The sequence below is a fragment of the Salvia hispanica genome, chromosome 3 (assembly GCF_029641045.1).
Source record: "Salvia hispanica isolate PSC_SH4W2 chromosome 3, Shi_PSC_v1, whole genome shotgun sequence".
Classification (NCBI taxonomy): Eukaryota; Viridiplantae; Streptophyta; class Magnoliopsida; order Lamiales; family Lamiaceae; genus Salvia; species Salvia hispanica.
Window position 1 is genome coordinate 33,958,609 of NC_142694.1, and position 20,189 is coordinate 33,978,797.

At 35.5% G+C, this 20,189-nt stretch overlaps 1 protein-coding gene and 1 long non-coding RNA gene across 2 annotated transcripts; both read right to left on the reverse strand.

Annotated features, from left to right (window-relative positions):
* Nucleotides 1-1,109: 1,109 nt before the first annotated feature.
* Nucleotides 1,110-2,422, reverse strand: LOC148930616 (uncharacterized). The gene is made up of 4 exons (XR_016136541.1): nucleotides 2,352-2,422; nucleotides 1,813-1,888; nucleotides 1,469-1,520; nucleotides 1,110-1,339 (listed from the first exon to the last, which is right to left on the reverse strand). It is a non-coding gene; the product is annotated as an uncharacterized LOC148930616 (long non-coding RNA).
* A 9,313-nt stretch (nucleotides 2,423-11,735) lies between these two features.
* LOC125221037 (uncharacterized) lies at nucleotides 11,736-17,360 on the reverse strand. The gene is made up of 2 exons (XM_048123162.2): nucleotides 14,223-17,360; nucleotides 11,736-13,748 (listed from the first exon to the last, which is right to left on the reverse strand). Exons 1-2 carry the CDS (start codon nucleotides 17,358-17,360, stop codon nucleotides 11,736-11,738), a joined length of 5,151 nt encoding a protein of 1,716 aa, XP_047979119.2.
* Nucleotides 17,361-20,189: the final 2,829 nt, after the last annotated feature.

Consider the following 20,189-nt stretch of genomic DNA (forward strand, 5'->3'; position numbering starts at 1 on the left):
CTCCTATACTTTTTTTTACTTATACGCTAGTAAAATTTACTATACCTATTTAATGCATTTTTTTATATAACAGAAACAACTCAAATTTTAAATTTACTAATATCACGCATGTGCTATGCACAGATTAATATATTTTTAACACACTAATTTTCAATTTTAAATTAATTAAATAAAATTAGAATCAATTTTAGTTATATGAGAATAAAAAATCTATACAAATCAACATTAAAGCATAATAAATTTGAAACAAATCACATAATATAATGTTTAAACATATCATGGAGTAGGAAGGTACTACAAATCTACCATAATAAAGAATTAAACACAATGGATAATTACTCATCAATTTTTAAAACATCTATATACACTACATTAAGTTTAAAATTAAAATCAATCTCATCATTGTGGACCTGTAGTAGGGAGTGGAATATACAGTCTCTTTGTCAATCGTCGTCTCGTTGCCTCATCGAGTTCTTGAGGTCTATTAGTTGCACCCAGTGGCGAAGCCAGAAATTTTTCGGTGGGGGGCCCAAGAATGACGAAATTTTTTAGCTCTACCACTGTTAATAGTTGCATGTATTTCTCGATGTTTTTATCATCAAAATTAGTGTAGGGAGACTTTTTTTAATGTTATGTTTTGAAGATCTTAAAAATCACGGGATGTTTTTAGATCTGTACTTTTACTCAAGAATTAAATGCATATCAAGCAAATAGTCAAGAATTAAATGCATATCAAGCAAATGTAATCTAATTGAGAATAATTGTTATAAACACTTTGTAATGACCTTATAAGAATAGAATAACCTACTAATAAAATTAAGTTTTTCATAAGTAAAATAAAATTATTTAATTATTCATACTAGAATTTTTTTTATAAAACTATAAATTATTACAATACTAATAAAAAAATTAGTTTAAAATATAATATTGTCTGGTATATAGTATGATACAATATTTACAAGTCATTCTACAAATAACATCATTTCAAACTATAACCTTTAAAAGTCTTCGATTAAGTATAACACATCTCTAAAATATAATTTGACAACAAATAAATTAGAATAACATTGGGTAAATAAATAAACAATTTTTAAAGAATATTGGGTAAATATTGCATATTTAGAATGATGATTTGACAAGAAATAAGGATGGACAAATATTGAAAAAATAATTGCATCCTGGGAATCGAACTCAGCACCTCCAAAAGAAGCATATTCTAAACCTGGGACCATTTGCCAACTGTGCTGCGAATATTTTGGAATAATGTGTCAGAATATATATTATATAAGCAAAACTCGAATGGCTGGGGGCCCCATCGTAGCTCCGCCTCTGGTTGCACCTGTATCATTGATGTTAGGAAATAAGTCCAAATAATCATATTGCAGAAGAGTGCAGCAATAACCTATTAATAAATTTGGGGATAAAATATATAAATATAAATTGAATCAAATTACAATATAGATATTACCTTCTGCTCAATTGATGGGACTTTAAGAACTTTCTTGTTGACCCCTGTGTTGCTGTAGGTTGACAAACAACACATTCATAAGAAATGCTTGGCAGACTAAAAGTAAGACATGATCTAACTAAATAAATCACCACAATATTTGAAATTCTGAATGGTAAAGCTAATTTGTTTTGCAAGCTTGATAGCTCACGATTCTATATCCAGAGTAGTTTGCTAAGCACATTTTTCTATAATCTAGATACATGTTTTATTTAAGAGAAGATAAAATAAACAGTAGGAAGACAACTATAAAATAAAGTGCAAAGTGAGCATATCCGTGGAATAAAGTTATAAGAGAAACTTACATGTCACATACAGTTTGTTCAAAAACCTTCTTCATCCCACCCTTGCCCGTGAGATGCTGAATTGGCTAGCTCAATCCTGCGCAACATGTTATACTTAAATAAACCACAAAAAACTTTTTCTCTGAATTGAATAAAAAAATGCAACATTCAAAATGACACATATCAATTTCTAAAACAAAAATACAGCGATTTCATCATTTCAAGTCATGCAAACAATAACCTTTCCAGCAAAATATACCACCAAAACGGTATACCAATTGACAAAAGAAAACAGCAATGAACAATCATAATCAAATAACAATGCAACAAAACACAACAAAAATTCCCCTAATAAACAAACGATTCCTCCCTCCACATAAAATAAAACACCAATTCAGATCTGAAACATCAGCTACAATCAAACACATGACTAATAAGCTAAATTCCACGGATAAATGGCGAAAATTAGATCTGGTGCCGTGCAAACGGAACTGAAGATCCAGTAAATACGATAAAATACAAACTCCACAAATTCCTTTAAAAAATGAATTAGATCATACCTGATAAATTTACCGCCTCATTATCTTTACTAACCTCCCGCACACTCACGTATATATGAAACATGGGAAACTAATCTCCACTAATGAGAAGAAAAGTGGGAAATATTAGGATTATATATTTATTAGAATTAATTTCTGAATTTTATATTAATTGCATTTACATCCCTTCAGCATAAAATAATTATTCAAAACCACCCAAAACTCCCCTTTTATATATTGTATAGATTTTTGTTTTTAAAATTACAAGTTATTTTTTATTTATACACTAGTAGTATCATTCATGGTTCCTCTAAAGGAATTTTATTCTAGCAATTTATCTCGAACTTTTTCTTAGTACGTTAATACTATATAATGTTGGAACAGATATACTAAAAAGCATTTTTCGACTTTATTTTGAATTTGATAAATTGTTTATATATTGTAAGCACTCTTCATTTAATGAGAATAATAAATGTTTTCTTCATACTGTGTATTTTACTTTAATGGGTATTGACCGTATCCAATTGTATATTAAATTATATAATTAAAACGCCGGAAAGTAAAATCAGTCTAAGTCTTTTACATTGAAGGTTGGGTCGTGGAACAGGTCATCACAGTAGGTGGCCCAACCGGTACCTTGTAGAAGTAAAACTTTTTCACAACCTAGATAGGCCTTGGCTACCTATCGTGAAAAGTTGCAGTGTCCATCCGAAAGTCGTCTTTACCTTGAGAATGACTAGTGACACTGGTGTGGTATAGCATTGAATGGATCTAAAGTATAGACACGTCTTTGTTGCTATCTACTGTAAGACAATGTCTTGGAGATTTAATATTTCCTAATCTTTGTAATAATATAGGACACATGTTATTTAATTATACGCTGCTTTGACTTATCAATAGGTGCGGGTTTTTCGCAACCCAATATTCCTAATATTTTGGGTAGTAGTAATTAATATACAACATGGTGTCAGTTTTTATTATTACATTGAATCGTGTGCCTGCGTGGTTTGACTATATCCCCAAGAGGTGTTCGAGATAAGTTCTATTATTCGAAAACCCGACCGGTTTGGATTTAATCCAAGAATAAATAGAAAATGAAAAGTATATTTTGATATACATCTCGTACTAGACAAACTCTTGGAAATAAAAAGATATTAATTAGTTTAAGTCTATAGCAGACCACAAATTAATTAATGGATATAGAAAGTCTTAGACACGGAAAATAATATATTAAAGAGGTTAACCCGGATTGCTTGTAATCACGGATTGGATAGGCAGTCAGTATTTATTCGATAGTTGCACAAGAAAAAATATTCCATTGACCTTATATTGAATTATGGGTTATAATTTAATTAGTAAAGAAGGTCCAATTGGAGAGGCCTAATCCAAGCCCCATAGATCCCTAACCTAGCCCATCATAAACTCTATAAATAAGGATGTAAGGAGAGGAGACAATATACAACACAAAAACCCTAGCCTCCACACTTGGAATTTTCGACCCTCTCTCTCTAATTGAGGAATTCGAAATTCCTCTTTGTGTGACCATAGCCTCCTTCAAGATCCTTATACTTACTAAAAGATTCCCCCCACAAGGAATTTAGATCTATAGAGTTAAGGGTCATAGGTTAGAAGATCTTTGGTCTTGCATTCACAATCAAGCTTCAAGATCTACACGTGGAGAAGTAGCAAGCCACTTCGATTCTTTGGAGAATCATTATTGTAAGTATTCAACATCATAATTTAATTTAAATTATGTGATTAATTGTGCAATTATATGTCTCTACATGTTCAAGCATGAAATTGAATCGATCCACATAATCACCTAAATAGATTCTTTTGTGGATTTATTTGTTTTTGCAATTTCCGCTGCGTTTTCCCAAACATATAAAACAGTCAAGCCAAAAATAAAATAAATTGCAACTTAATATTATAAAAATTATTCAAAATATAAATCACAAAAAAATAATGATCACATGGTGAATAATAAAAACAAGAGTAAAGACCAAAATTGGTCCTGAACATATGACCACTTTTACGTTTTTGGTCATAAACATTATCTTTTGGATTTTGTGGTCCTAAACATATGTAAATTTGATCATTTTGGTCCTCCCATCTAGGGGTGAGCAAAATAACCGAAAATCGAATATCCGAACCGAACCAAACCGAAATTTTGAAATTCGGTTCGGTTTTTTCGGTTTTTCGGTTCGGTTCGGTTTGGGCGAAAAAAAAAACCGAAAAACCGAATTATATTTTAAATATATTATTATATATTTTTATCCTATTAATTTAGTATTATATCATATATATAATATATATTCTTCTAATATATTTTTATATAATAAATATTATATATATTATATTAATTTTATATTATATATATTTATATTCTATTAGTATATATAAAATAAAATAAATTAGATATATTAAAATATACTATTTTTTTTCGGTTTTGTTTTGAAGTTTCGGTTTTTTCGGTTTGGTTCGGTTTTTTAAGTTCGGTTTTCGGTTTTTCGATTTTCGGTTTTTCGGTTTTTTGGTTCGGTTCGGTTTCAATTTTAGCCTAAATTCGGTTTTTCGGGTTCGGTTCGGTTTGGGCGAAAAACTGAACCGAAACCCGAATGCACACCCCTACTCCCATCAACATTTCCATTAAAAACTAACGGTCAACGGGTTTAATCCCGATTTTGACCAAATTAAACTTTTAATTCTGATTTTTAATTCCCTTATTAATTCCCTAATTATTTTTACACTTCAATTTCATCTTCTTCCTTCATCTCATCTTTCATCTTCTTCTATCCTCTTCCTCTCAAACCCTAGCATTAATAGAAACTTGACAAAACTAGGAAATTCAAATAGATAACAAGATTACAATAGTTCAGATGTAGTAATTTTTAAGATAAGATGGTTTCTTGATGGAGTGTGTGGAGCGAACTGTCGTTGGCTGAGTCAAAACAGTTGGAAAAATAGTGGTGGCATCAGTCATTGCTGCTGAAATAGGAGTTGTGGGGTGAATAGGAGATATGGCCTGCTGCTATGGAGAAGAAGAAGGAGTAGAAATTGTAACATTGAAACTAAAGATTGATTTAAATCATGAATAATACCTGGTCCGTTGGCAAACGAAACAGGTCAAATATGTCGTCTGCCCACTCTGATCGCATTTCATCAATTTCAGTCGTAGAATAACTGCGTCCGGTAAACTATAAAATGCACACACACACACATCTAATGTATTATTTAACCTAGGGTTTGACAGGAAGATGAAGGAAGAAGATGAAAGATGAGAGGAAGGAAGAAGATGAAATTGAAGTGTAAAAATAATTAGGGAATTAATTAGGGAGTAAAAAATAATTAAAAGTTTAATTTGATCAAAACTGGGATTAAACCCGTTGACCGTTAGTTTTTAACGGAAATGTTGACGGGAGGACCAAAATGATCAAATTTCCATATGTTCAGGACCACAAAATCCAAAAGATAATATTTAGGACCAAAAACATAAAATGATTATATGTTCAGGACCAATTTTGGCCCTTACTCTAAAAACAAATGTTTCATCCAAAGTCTGCAAAACAAAAATAATGGACAACCATTAGAAAAGATAATGCAAATTAGCAGAAGAGTCTAAATAGCAAAATTCAGAAAAACCATGAAACTAAACAACTAAACTATAACAAACTGGGTTGATCCCATTTTTCGTGATGAAATTGACATAATAAAATAAAATAAAATTGAGTAGTTTGCTTGTTTACAGATATTTGAAAGAAGAAAGAACTACCCAAAAAATTTAATAAAGTCTCCCTGTATCAAGTTGTTTATTGGTGGCAGATGATTAAATATCAATTGGAAAAAAGTAGACATCATGTGTGAAAATCTAACTAATACGCTAATTCTCCAGACAAAGCCCGCACAATAAAATTTAACAAAAGATAAAGAATGAAAGAGATTTGGAACTCAAAAATTTAAACAACTCACTACTTGTAATAAAATTATTTTAATTGTTCAATTTAAGAAATATATAATTTAGTTAATTTAAATAATGTAAAACCCAAACGGGTCATGTAAAAGATGCTAAAATTCAGAAAATGGGGAATGTATTTAACTATTTCACGAAAAGGATTCGAGCTTTTTTTTTTTTTTTTCCCCAAAAGGATTCAAGCTTTACATTAATTAGTTGTTTGATTGTTTCATTTCCCTACCAAGAAAAAGAAAATAAATGGAAAAGAGTATCAAATTCCAGCTAAATTAAATGTGATTTTAATTTGGAAAGATAATGAGGGTAGTGACAGTTGACATGAGTTTGGATCCCCTGTTGTGGCTCCAAGCACAGCAGGGGCTGCTGTTACATACAGCTAATTTTTTAATATTAAAATATAATATTAAAATAATATATAAAATATTAATTTTTTTTATTTTAAAATATTTGCTGTGTGAAACAGCAGCCCCTGCTGTGCTTGGAGCCACAGCAGGAGATCCAAATCCCAGTTGACATAGCTTCTCCTTTAATTACTTCGTTTTTTAAATGTGAGGAAAATGTGATATGTACCCGAATCTAACATTTTATATCGTGGGTCCAAAAAGACATTTCACAACTTATCAACGTTTCTTCTAAAACTAAAAGGAAAATCTAACTTATCGTGACTCCATTTACGGTACAAAGGACGATCTCTCCTTGGATTAGCAATTATCTGTCATTTATAATGAACGTGGATCTAGTATTCCAAACCTTTTTCGATTAGCAACTGGAACTAAACTCTAGAACGAGAAAAACATGCCTTGAAGACAATATTATTTAATGTCAATAAACCAAATAATATGAGATGCCTTTATGAAAATCACCTATTTCTTCAAGTTTTACTTACAATGTATGAAGAGAACAATTACATATTCGAATGGAAAAGTCTTTCCTTTCAATCAAACAAGTCTTGTTCACATGAAAATTGTTTTTCTTCCATTTCATTTAATGTTAAAAGTATTAATACTATAATTTATTATATTATTTATATAGTTATATACTTCTATAGAATATACTAAATGATGTGGTCGAGTGGCATGAGACTCGGCCATCTTTAACCAAATGGTCAGGGAATTGGGTATGGAGCAGCTTTAAATCCTTGGGTTAGTTGTCCCACCTATTAAGGTGCATACAAATCAGCACGGGGAATAGTGTGCTTACAATTGGATTTATATATTATTATTAATTTTAGTGAATAAATGATTGAATTCAATAATTTTTTTCCTATATACCGACGGTTTATCGTTCAAGCCTTCAAGGATTCCATAATTTGTCTGAAAACTTGGAGTCAGTTTCCATATTAATAATAATAGTATTAAATATTAATAAATGCTACTCCTATTTCATTTAACATTTGACATTTTGACCAAATGCATTTTCTAGGAAATACATTAAAACTGGCATATGCTGGTTTTGGTTCATACGTTTATCCGGTAATTAGGTATTCTTGTCTCTCTTTTTATATCATTGACTTATTAGTATGTACTAAAAGTCTAAACCAAACTCTTCCTCTAGTTCTAGCTTTCAAACCTTTGTTTAATAATTAAAAAAAATACTCAAAGTCAGAAATTGACGAGCATATCAAAAGTAGCACATCCAATTAGCAAAAAAATCAATACTCAGACAATATAAAAGCCAACTAACAAACAGTTATAGAGCAAATAATAATAGTAACATATAACAATATTAATATTGCATATCTCGTGTCACACGTCATATTTAAACAATGTCCACGCAACATAGTGGGACGCAATTTTCTTAAATAAAACAACCGATCGAAGTGTTATCTTATATAACTACAAATGATAGAAAACGAAAAACCATAAGTTAACAATAACCAAATCAAATCCCAAAATTGTGCAGACAACTTTCAAACACTAATGACATGTTGTATTTGTATAAGTTGGCAGGATTTTGTGGACAGATCTTGTGTCTTAACATCTAGCAAAGCCTAAAGCATGCACGTGGCATTTGTTTGTGTAAGTTGGCAGGATTTTATTTCTAAAAATAATATTCTTTTAATTTTATTGACTTATGCACCCAAAATTATGGGAATCAACTAAACCACAGAACTTAAATTAAAGATCAATCACAATAGCACACTCACCTTTTCTTTATTTTTCGTCCGGCCACATCAGCATTTTATTTTCCATCACAAACACATGCAATAGTCCGGATTATACATCCACCCTATCTTTTGACAACCGTTTATATTTGTTTTTTAATTTCGTGTTTTCAAATAAAATACAGAGGGGTGTATTTATATAGTGAGGGGTGGGGAGGGGGGGGGGGGGTTGATTAAAAAAATCATCAAATTATTGTTTGGGCATAGACCATGTGAAGAGTGGACGACTGGGGCAGGGGATTGGGGCGAGTACCTGATGCGTATTTTAGAGTATCTGCTTCAATGCACACAGGATATCAAGTTTAATTAATTAACTCTAATAATACTACGATACTGCAAGATTACAGCGTCGTTAGTAATATTTCAAGTGTCGATCCACAGGGAGGTAGAAGATTGTTTAAAACTTAAAAACTTAAAAAGATGTAGCATAAAGATTTGATTTTTGGTTTTGAAAGATGTTGACGAAATAAAACTACAAGTTAACTAAAGAAAGACTATTCAAATGAGAAAATATGCCACTCCAAGTTACTCACTAGGCTTGTATTGTTCTACACCTATACAACGAAACATATGAAGAGATTAAAACATCAACCTAATCACATACACTGAACATGTACACGATGAATAGTTCACAATTAGCTGAACACATAACCTATGAACCAATCTTCAATGTTTATAAACTCCTGCGGAAGCGCTAGAGAAATAAACATCTACTATGATCACCTACTTAATCCACTATCAAATTATCCTCTGAACAAATCTAATTCGATAGCATACCAACAATCTAACATTCCTAAACTATGTTAAAGAGACAATAGCGAAGGAAAGAACAACACTAAATTATTAGCCAAAAACATAGTGTATAAACATTAAGCACATTGTTGGTAACAAACACATGAGTTCAAAGGTGTAGAAACATCCATACAAAGCCTAGATTACAACTTGGAGCAACATAGAGAGTTTAGCCTAAACACATGGTAGAATTTGCAACAAAAACCATAGGAACCATGCTCTCGTTGAGTGGAATTGGGATTTGGAGACGGATCGTCGGAATGTTGGCCGGAATTTCTTCCTTTTCTTCTTCCTCCTCTCTTACTCTCTTTTCCTCTCCCTTTTCTCGTGTCTGAATATGTCTGAATGTCTTGCTAAACCGCCCCGGAAACCAATTTGAAACCTAAAATTCGGCAGTTTTCGAGAAAAACGCCCGACCGGGCAAAATGGTGCCAACCCGGGCGTTTTTTATGCCAACCCGGGCGTTTCCACTGTCCCTGGGCGTTTTTAATGCTGAAAACGCCCGACCCGGGCGTTTTTGCCGGTTTTGACTGCTTCGCGCAACCTTCGTCAAATGGTCATAACTTCTTCATCCGAGCTCCGATTGAGGCGTGCAATATACCCATGCGAAGCTATTTCAAAGACAAAGATAATGGTGGTAAGATAAAAGAATTTGGACACCATCTTGATAGGCAACGAACAGTTTCAATCAGACCCTACTCAACATGTACATCTATCAACTAATATATAATAATCAAACCTTAATGATCAATTGATAGATGATTTAAATATACAAAATATGAGAAAACTTGGAGTATAATTAGTATCATTTGATTCACATCAAATACCCCCAAACTTATTTACTTGCTCGTCCTCGAGCAAGATCACTCAAAGCATTATATTTCAGAGTTCAACTCACAAAGGTTTTTCATCACAAAGAATCATGTAAGGACATGAATGACAAAATCTAAATCCCCAACATTTCCAATCAAAATCTCCCACTCTCATGAACCATCACTCATCCACCTAGAACTTCAAGTCAAGGTGCACTTCAAAGTAAGTCCAAACATTAGATCCTACAACTCAAACCATCGTCATTGACTCGTCAAGCATTACTTATCACATAGACTCGCGGATTTCAAATCAAAATTCTTTAACTCTACCAACCTATTTACAAAACATCCACAATGTATCAACAATAAGGTCCAAGGTCTTAAATTATAGGTTGTAATGGAGCTAGGGATTAGGTAGGATAAATATGGATAGTAGCTCAAAAACTACATATTTGAGTGCCAAATTCTTCACTCCTACAACTTCCTGCTAAAGAACCAAACAATATACATTTCACAACCCATACTTTCACTCCCCCAAACTTGAGATCTTTTCTAGACAAGAGTACATCTTTACAAAGCAATGGAAGTTCTACTTTATTTCACTTTTTTTTCATTTTCTTTTTTTTTTCCTTCTTTTTCAAAGGCCTCGACTTTTACAATTTGAAGGCCGTCTTTTTTCCTTACAAAGAACTTCCTTCTCAACACTTATACATTACATCAATTCTGAAAAAATCTTTAAACTTTGATCGAACACCACCCAACACTCACAACACAATCAACAAAGCTCAAACGTGTATTTAGCACCCAAATAGTAGTAAGGTTTATTGATGAGGCTAAAATGAGGCTTATTTTAGTAGCTAAGTAATTGGCTAAGTATTTGTATAAAACAATGGGGATTAAGCTCAAAGTGGCTTCTAGGGGATCATTTGTTGGACTAGGCATGTGAATATTTGGCCATGAAGTTCATCCTAGTGCCTTATCATCCCATATCATTGACACATATGAATGCAAGCACCCAACTCAATAAAGCAAATCAATCCAAGATAATTTCCACAAGACATATGACTTTCATACTCTCCTCAACTCAAGAAATCGGTTGTAGTCACAAAATGTTCTTTCAAATAAATCAATGCACAGATTCCATCCATCCTAAGCTTCAAAGATCAAGTAAAATCAAACAAGATTTCCCAACCAGAAAGCCGAAGATAAAGCATGCATCCGTCAGTTACATTGATTCAAAACACCTTTAGCATACAATACACCCAAGAAAACATGCATCATGCATAAAATTCATTCAAACTCAAACAACCCCCCCAAACTTGAATGCTTCATTGTCCTCAATGCAAGCAAAGAAGAACATAAAAAGTAAAGGGATAGAAGACTCCCCCAAACTTGGCATGAAATCCGTAGCATATGGGTGGGAGGGTGGGTGTATCTTCCATTGTAGGTGTGCTCTCTCATAAGCTCCAATATGCTCCTACAAAACAAAACAAAACAAAACATAAAGAAACACTCAATTCAAAATAAATGCTAGAGGAAAGAATTGAGCAAACAAAACCTCCAACATATGAAAATAAAAATAAAAATAAAAGAAATAAAAACTTGGGTTGCCTCCCAATCAGCGCTTTTGTTTATAGTCGTTGGCTCGACCTTCTTCATCCTTGGGTCTACACTTGTGAATCTTGTAGTGCGACCGCCTCCCTTTCTTCCTTCAACAGGTCACCGCCTAGATAAACCTTCAACCTCTGACCATTCACCTTCCATACATCATTGGACTTAGGATCACGAATATCCACTGCACCATAAGGATACACCTTGTGCACAACAAACGGACCCCACCATCTTGACTTGAGTTTTCCCGGGAAAAGTTTCAACCGAGAATTGTACAATAGGACCAACTGTCCTTCATGGAATCGACGAGGTTTGATGGCTGCATCATGAATCTTCTTTGCCCGCTCCTTGTAGAGATCAACGCTCTCATAAGCATTCAGCCTAAACTCATCCATGATATTCAACTCAAGCATCCTCTTGTTAGTTGCCGAATCATAATCCAAATTCAACATTTGCAAGGCCCAAAACGCCTTATGCTCAAGCTCAACCGGCAAATGACATGCCTTTCCAAACACCATCTTGTAAGGGGAAGTTCCAATAGGAGTTTTATAAGCCGTTCGATATGCCCACAAGGCATCATCTAGTTTTTGAGACCAATCTTTTCGGGACGGCTTCACCACCTTTTCAAGAACTCTTTTAATCTCACGATTGGAGACTTCCACTTGGCCACTTGTTTGGGGATGATAAGGGGTAGCAACTTTATGCTCAACACCATACTTTCCAAGGAGGTTTGCAAACAACTTATTGCAAAAATGAGTACCTCCATCACTAATGATGGCTCGAGGTGTTCCAAAGCGGTTGAAGATATGAGACTTGATGAATCTCAACACCACTTTAGCATCATTGGTAGGTAATGCCTCAGCCTCTACCCACTTAGAAACGTAGTCCACTGCAACTAAGATATATTGCTTCCCATTAGACTTGGGAAAAGGCCCCATGAAATCTAATCCCCAAACATCAAAGAGCTCCACCTCATGGATATTATTCATCGGCATTTCATTCCTCCAAGAGATATTCCCGGTTCTTTGACAACTGTCACATCTCTCTACATAGGCTTTAGCATCCTTGAAGATAGATGGCCAAAAGAATCCGGATTGTAGCACTTTAAATGCAGTTCTACGTGCTCCAAAGTGACAGCCATATTCTGAATCATGACATGCAGATATAATCTGAAGGTGTTCATGTTCTCCCACACACCTTCGAATCACTCCATCACTACCAAGACGGAAGAGAAAAGGGTCTTCCCAAACATACATGCGAGTGTCACTCAAAAACTTCTTCTTTTGGTTAGAAGACAATCCTTCCGGCATCAAACCCGTGACAAGGTAGTTTGCCAAATCGGCAAACCATGGCACATATGTTTCCCGAGCACTCACTTGAAACACTTGCTCATCGGGAAATTTCTCATTGATTTTTCTCCTTTTCTCATCTTCTGTCTCCTCCACACCATCAAGTCTAGAAAGATGATCAGCAACCAAGTTCTCGGATCCTTTCTTGTCTTTAATTTCAACATCAAATTCTTGCAAAAGTAGGATCCATCTCACCAATCGTGGCTTTGCATCTTTCTTGTTCATTAAATACTTAATAGCGGAATGGTCTGTGAATACGACCACCTTCGTACCTAGTAGATAAGCACGAAACTTCTCAAAAGCAAAGATGACAGCTAGCATTTCCTTCTCTGTTGTAGTGTAATTCAATTGATTCTCATTGAGTACTTTGCTAGCATAGTAGATGGCATGTAGGACCTTCTCTCTTCTTTGACCTAGAACGGCCCCCACGGCATAGTCTGAAGCATCACACATCAACTCAAATGGCTTCGACCAATCAGGTGTGATAATAATAGGAGCTTCAACTAACTTTTTCTTGAGAATCTCAAATGCCTCAAGGCATTTATCATCAAAAACAAACTTGGCATCCTTTTCAAGTAAGTTGCAAAGTGGCTTTGCAATCTTTGAAAAATCTCTTATGAATCTTCGGTAGAATCCCGCATGTCCAAGGAAACTACGGATGCCCTTCACATTTGTTGGAGGTGGCAATTTTGAAATCACATCAATCTTTGCCTTATCCATCTCCAAACCATTTTCTGATACTTTATGACCCAACACAATGCCTTCATTCACCATAAATTGACATTTCTCCCAATTCAAAACAAGATTTGACTCTTCACATCTTTGCAAGACTCGGCCTAAATTGTGTAAGCACCGATCAAAAGAAGAGCCAAACACGGAGAAATCATCCATGAATATTTCCATTATATCCTCATTCATGTCCGTGAAAATAGCCATCATGCACCGCTGAAAAGTAGTCGGCGCATTACAAAGACCAAAGGGCATCCTACGGAATGCATAGGTGCCAATGGGACAAGTGAAGGTAGTCTTGTGTTGATCTTCTGGGGCAATTGTGATTTGGTTGTACCCCGAGTATCCATCAAGGAAGCAATAATGAGAATAACCCGAAATCCTATCCAACAGTTGATCCATAAAGGGTAATGGAAAATGGTCCTTCCTTGTGGCCTTATTCAATTTTTGGTAATCCATGCAAACTCGCCATGAATTTACTAACCTCGTCGCCATGACCTCATTCTTCTCATTTATCTTCACAGTTATCCCCCCTTTCTTTGGTACACATTGAACAGGACTCACCCATTGGCTGTCAGAAATTGCATAGATCATACCAAAATCTAACAACTTCTTCACCTCCTTCTCAACAACCTCTTGCATAATAGGGTTTAGCCTCCTTTGCTTGTCTCTCACCGGTGTAGCTTCATCTTCCATGAGAATTTTGTGCATACAAACTGCAGGGCTAATTCCTTTGATGTCGGCAATTGACCATCCTAGAGCTTGCTTATGAAGCTTCAAAAGCTCTATCAATTTTGACTCTTCTTCATTATTCAACAAAGCCGACACGACAACCGGGAGTGTCTCATTCTCACCTAAAAATGCATACTTGAGATTTGATGGGAGAGCTTTCAATTCAAACTTAGGTGGGACTTCAATAGAAGGTCTCAAATCTGCCACACAAGCATCAACTACCTTGCTTATTTCCTGTTCATAATTCTCCTCTTCATTGAAGTCAACTTTCATTGGGAAACCAAAATCTTGTTCCAAACTCCCTTCATCAAACACACTATCTTCCTTTTGCATCGAACAACAACTCTTCTCGAAAATACATTGATCAAGAACATCAACTCTAAAGCATGCCTTAGCATCACTTGGATGCTTCATCACTTTATCTACATTGATAGTCACTTGTTCACCATTGATTCTAAAAGTGACGGAGTTATCTTTTGTGCCAAGAAGCACATCTCCAGTGGCTAGAAAAGGCCGCCCAAAGAGAATAGACACTTCCTTATCTTCTGGCATGTCTAAGACAATAAAGTCAACGGGAATGATGAACTTGTCCACTTTCACTAGCACATCCTCTACAATCCCAGTTGGCTTCACAATTGAGTGATCAGCCAATTGAAGAGCAATATCTATAAGTTCAATTCTCTTCTCCAATCCTATGGCTCGAGCAGTTTTCAAAGCCATGAGAGATATTCCCGATCCTTGATCTAAAAGGCATTTTGTGAATATGGTATCCCCAATCTCACAAGGAATCACACATCCCCCCGGATCACTCTTCTTTCTTGGCATCATTCCCGAAATTAATTGTGAGCAATTCATGCTCAACGGGACAATTCCCTCATCTTGAAGCTTCTCCTTGTTTGCCATCATGTCTTTGAAGAACTTGGAGAATTTAGGGAAATTGGTGAAGAGATCAACTAAAGAGACATCCACATTTACCTTTCTGATCACATTCATCATCCATTCGAAGCTCTTCTCTTTAGGGACTCTTTTCCTCCTCTTTGATGGATATGGTGGAGGTGGAATATGATCGGGAAAATTGAACATGCTCTTGGGATCTTGTGCTGGGCTTAAAGTAACCTTCTTCTCTGAACTCATGTCTGCTTCTTCTATCTTCTTTCCTTTTTCTTCAACCGATAGTCTTCCATGAGATTCAGATTCCATACCAATTATCTTGCCGCCGGATGCAGCCCCATCTTGACCATGTTGTGCCTTCTGCACTAACTCGGGACTTCCCTTACACACCTCGTCCGCCCCTGCGTGCGAGGAGTGCAAGCCTAACACCTCATCCGCCCCTGCGTGTGAGATGCCGGAAGACCCTTGGCCGTCCATTATTGGCATAGAATCTAAATTCTTTCCACTTCTAAGAGTAACCGCTTTACATTGTTCATTAACATTCGGGTTTGTGACTGTGGTGCTCGGAATAGATCCTTGAGTCCTTGTTTCCGCAGCTGAAGCAATTTGGCCTATCATTCTCTCTAAATTCTTCATTGTAGCATCAATATGGCCAAACTTCTCATTCACTTTTTCCTTGAATTGATCATTCTCCTTTTGATTCTTGGTCATAAAGGAGTAGATCTGCGCAACTTGATCATCATTGGATGGCTTCTTCTCAAATCCCGGAGGTTGGATATTGCTCCTCCATTGATTTCCTGCAGTGTTGCTATAACCAGCTTGATTCCAGTTTCCTTGTTGAGGCCTCCAGTTTTGTTGATTGGTATATTGAGCTCCTTGGTTGAAACCTTGACGATTGTTGCCAATGTAGTTCACATCCTCCACTGGTGCTCCTTGCAAACTTGGACATTGATCTGTATAATGTCCTCCTTGGCACACTCCACACTTCATCATAGGCGCAGCTTGGGGTTGAGGAGTCAACTGCATAGATTTGACAGCATTCGTCATCGACGAAATTTGAGTACTAAAGTCAGCCATTTGAGCTTCTATAGCTGACACTCTTTCCGACTCCTTAGTAGCACCAAATATATCTCCCGCGGCCATCTTCCTTGGATTATGCCAATTCCTCTGATTGTTCGCTAATCTTTGAAATAGCGCTCTCACCTCATCATGGGTCAAATCGTCCAAGTTTCCACTCGAACCTGCAGTAACCAACCCTGTGCCTTCATGATTAAGTCCCTTGTAGAACTTCAAAAGATCATGCCCCGGAGCTAGTCCGTGACTTGGGCATTTCCTTAGCAAGTCTGTAAATCTCTTCCAAGCTTCGGCAAATGACTCATCATACTTTTGCCGGAATGAAGTGACCTCCTCTCTCAACTTCTCTATCTTTATTGGAGAATTGTACTCTAAGAGAAACTTCGACTTCAACTCCTCAAATGTTGCTATGTTGTAGCCCGGTAATGAGTCATACCATTCCCTTGCTTTCTCTCTCAATGAGAAAGGGAATAAAGCTCTCTTGATCCGGTGATGCTCCACATTTGGCGGTCGGTGAGAATTTGTCAACTCATAGAAGGCATTCAAATGACTCATCGGATCTTCTTCATCTCGACCATGGAAAAGATTTCCACCATTCACCAAACTAATGTAGTGAGGTGGGATGTTGACATTGTCATGTGCATAGGCAAACTCCCCCGGGTAATCAACTCCAGATCTAAGGATGTCGCCAAACCTTCTCATGGGTGGAGCATTGTTATCGTCTTCAGCCATTTCGGTGCCTGACTCTGTCCCACAACTACTTTCTGAACTGGACTCGAAGAGTGGGTTACTTCTAACTGGACTCTGATAGTCCGGATAAATCTCAATCTCTGAACCTCTCGGCCCTCTCTTTCTTTGATAACAAAGTAATCCAAACGGTGGTGTACCCTGTGATCTTGTGTGCATTCACAACTTTCTTTTTTCTTTTTTTTTTAATTACCTAAACCTGCACAACAGAAAAGAAACCAAGCACATACACAAAATATATTTCACTACTACCGAAAGCGAGACCTTTCGACAACTTCGGGGTAAGTTCCTATAAAACGTGTGTGATTTAGTGAAAACTAAATAATCATAATCACTAAACTAAGAATTAAAAAGATATCACCTAATATAAACACTCCTTCGTCTTCAAGTCCCGACGTGGTAGATGGCTATCACCCCCAAGAACACGAAGTGTTTGCCTAAACAAAACAAAACAAAAGATCAAATAAAATAAAACAAAAATAAAACTACTAAGTATTAAACAACCTATTGCCTCCCCGGCAACGGCGCCAAAACTTGATGCGTATTTTAGAGTATCTGCTTCAGTGCACACAGGATATCAAGTTTAATTAATTAACTCTAATAATACTACGATACTGCAAGATTACAGCGTCGTTAGTAATATTTCAAGTGTCGATCCACAGGGAGGTAGAAGATTGTTTAAAACTTAAAAACTTAAAAAGATGTAGCATAAAGATTTGATTTTTGGTTTTGAAAGATGTTGACGAAATAAAACTACAAGTTAACTAAAGAAAGACTATTCAAATGAGAAAATATGCCACTCCAAGTTACTCACTAGGCTTGTATTGTTCTACACCTATACAACGAAACATATGAAGAGATTAAAACATCAACCTAATCACATACACTGAACATGTACACGATGAATAGTTCACAATTAGCTGAACACATAACCTATGAACCAATCTTCAATGTTTATAAACTCCTGCGGAAGCGCTAGAGAAATAAACATCTACTATGATCACCTACTTAATCCACTATCAAATTATCCTCTGAACAAATCTAATTCGATAGCATACCAACAATCTAACATTCCTAAACTATGTTAAAGAGACAATAGCGAAGGAAAGAACAACACTAAATTATTAGCCAAAAACATAGTGTATAAACATTAAGCACATTGTTGGTAACAAACACATGAGTTCAAAGGTGTAGAAACATCCATACAAAGCCTAGATTACAACTTGGAGCAACATAGAGAGTTTAGCCTAAACACATGGTAGAATTTGCAACAAAAACCATAGGAACCATGCTCTCGTTGAGTGGAATTGGGATTTGGAGACGGATCGTCGGAATGTTGGCCGGAATTTCTTCCTTTTCTTCTTCCTCCTCTCTTACTCTCTTTTCCTCTCCCTTTTCTCGTGTCTGAATATGTCTGAATGTCTTGCTAAACCGCCCCGGAAACCAATTTGAAACCTAAAATTCGGCAGTTTTCGAGAAAAACGCCCGACCGGGCAAAATGGTGCCAACCCGGGCGTTTTTTATGCCAACCCGGGCGTTTCCACTGTCCCTGGGCGTTTTTAATGCTGAAAACGCCCGACCCGGGCGTTTTTGCCGGTTTTGACTGCTTCGCGCAACCTTCGTCAAATGGTCATAACTTCTTCATCCGAGCTCCGATTGAGGCGTGCAATATACCCACGCGAAGCTATTTCAAAGACAAAGATAATGGTGGTAAGATAAAAGAATTTGGACACCATCTTGATAGGCAACGAACAGTTTCAATCAGACCCTACTCAACATGTACATCTATCAACTAATATATAATAATCAAACCTTAATGATCAATTGATAGATGATTTAAATATACAAAATATGAGAAAACTTGGAGTATAATTAGTATCATTTGATTCACATCAGTACCTACAATAGTGGATGATAGCTTGGATAATGTTATAGTCCGGGCTATAATCCACTATTGTGAAGCATCATCCGAGCTATAGTCCTCTATTGTGAATTCCCTAAGCTCAAAGATGCAATATTCATTTTTTTTAGGATCAAATATCTTGTGAGATCGTCTGAACTAAACTTAGTAAACAAGAATTTGTAGTAATTTTTTTTCTTTTGTGAAATACAGTATTAAACTTTAACAAATGTAAAGTCAATCATAAAATAGTCACTTGAAGACTGAAATATGTAAATTAACTAGTCCTATTAAATAATAACAATAAAACATAAATTCTTTTAATGATTTTTCTAATTCATATAGGTAGGGAGTTCGAGTTATCTCATAACAACTACCGGGACAGAGCACATGCACAAATGTCTCGGCCCAAACTAGCCCAATTTTAAGCTGGATTGTTGTAAAACTTTTGGCACTAGCCCAACTTTTATGTATTGGGCTTGACTAGATAATCACAGCCCATCGGCCCACTTTTAGTGCCCACTATAAAAATAAACTCACCAGATAATCAGATTAATGCATTTTTAACACATGTTTTATGATAATTTTATTGAAGCAGGTTGAGTTTACATCAATGTCAGTTCAGTCGAAAGTCAAAGAGAAACAAGAATAGAGAGCTTGTTTCAATAATACAATGAAAATAGGAGTATATTTCATAATATACACCTAAGTCTCTTGAATCACAAGGAAAAATCTTGATAGTATTACTCCTATATTTCATAATATACACCTAAAACTCTTGAATCGCAAGGAAAAATCTTGATAGTATTACTTTTACTCTACCAAGCCCAAATAGCTCAAGTAAACTCCGGATCTTGGCTACTTAAACTCCTACCAATCTTATAAGTAAGTATTATCCTTTTTTTTTTTATAATAAATACTCATTGAAAAATACAAGAAATTATATTTTGTACCTCGTATAAGAATATAGATATATATTTTTCAAAATTGTAGAGACTACAAGTTCGATTCCCATTAGTAACTCCATCGGTGCTTATAGTAATTAAACAAGTATTCCGGTCGCGATTATATATTTCTCATTTTCTTTT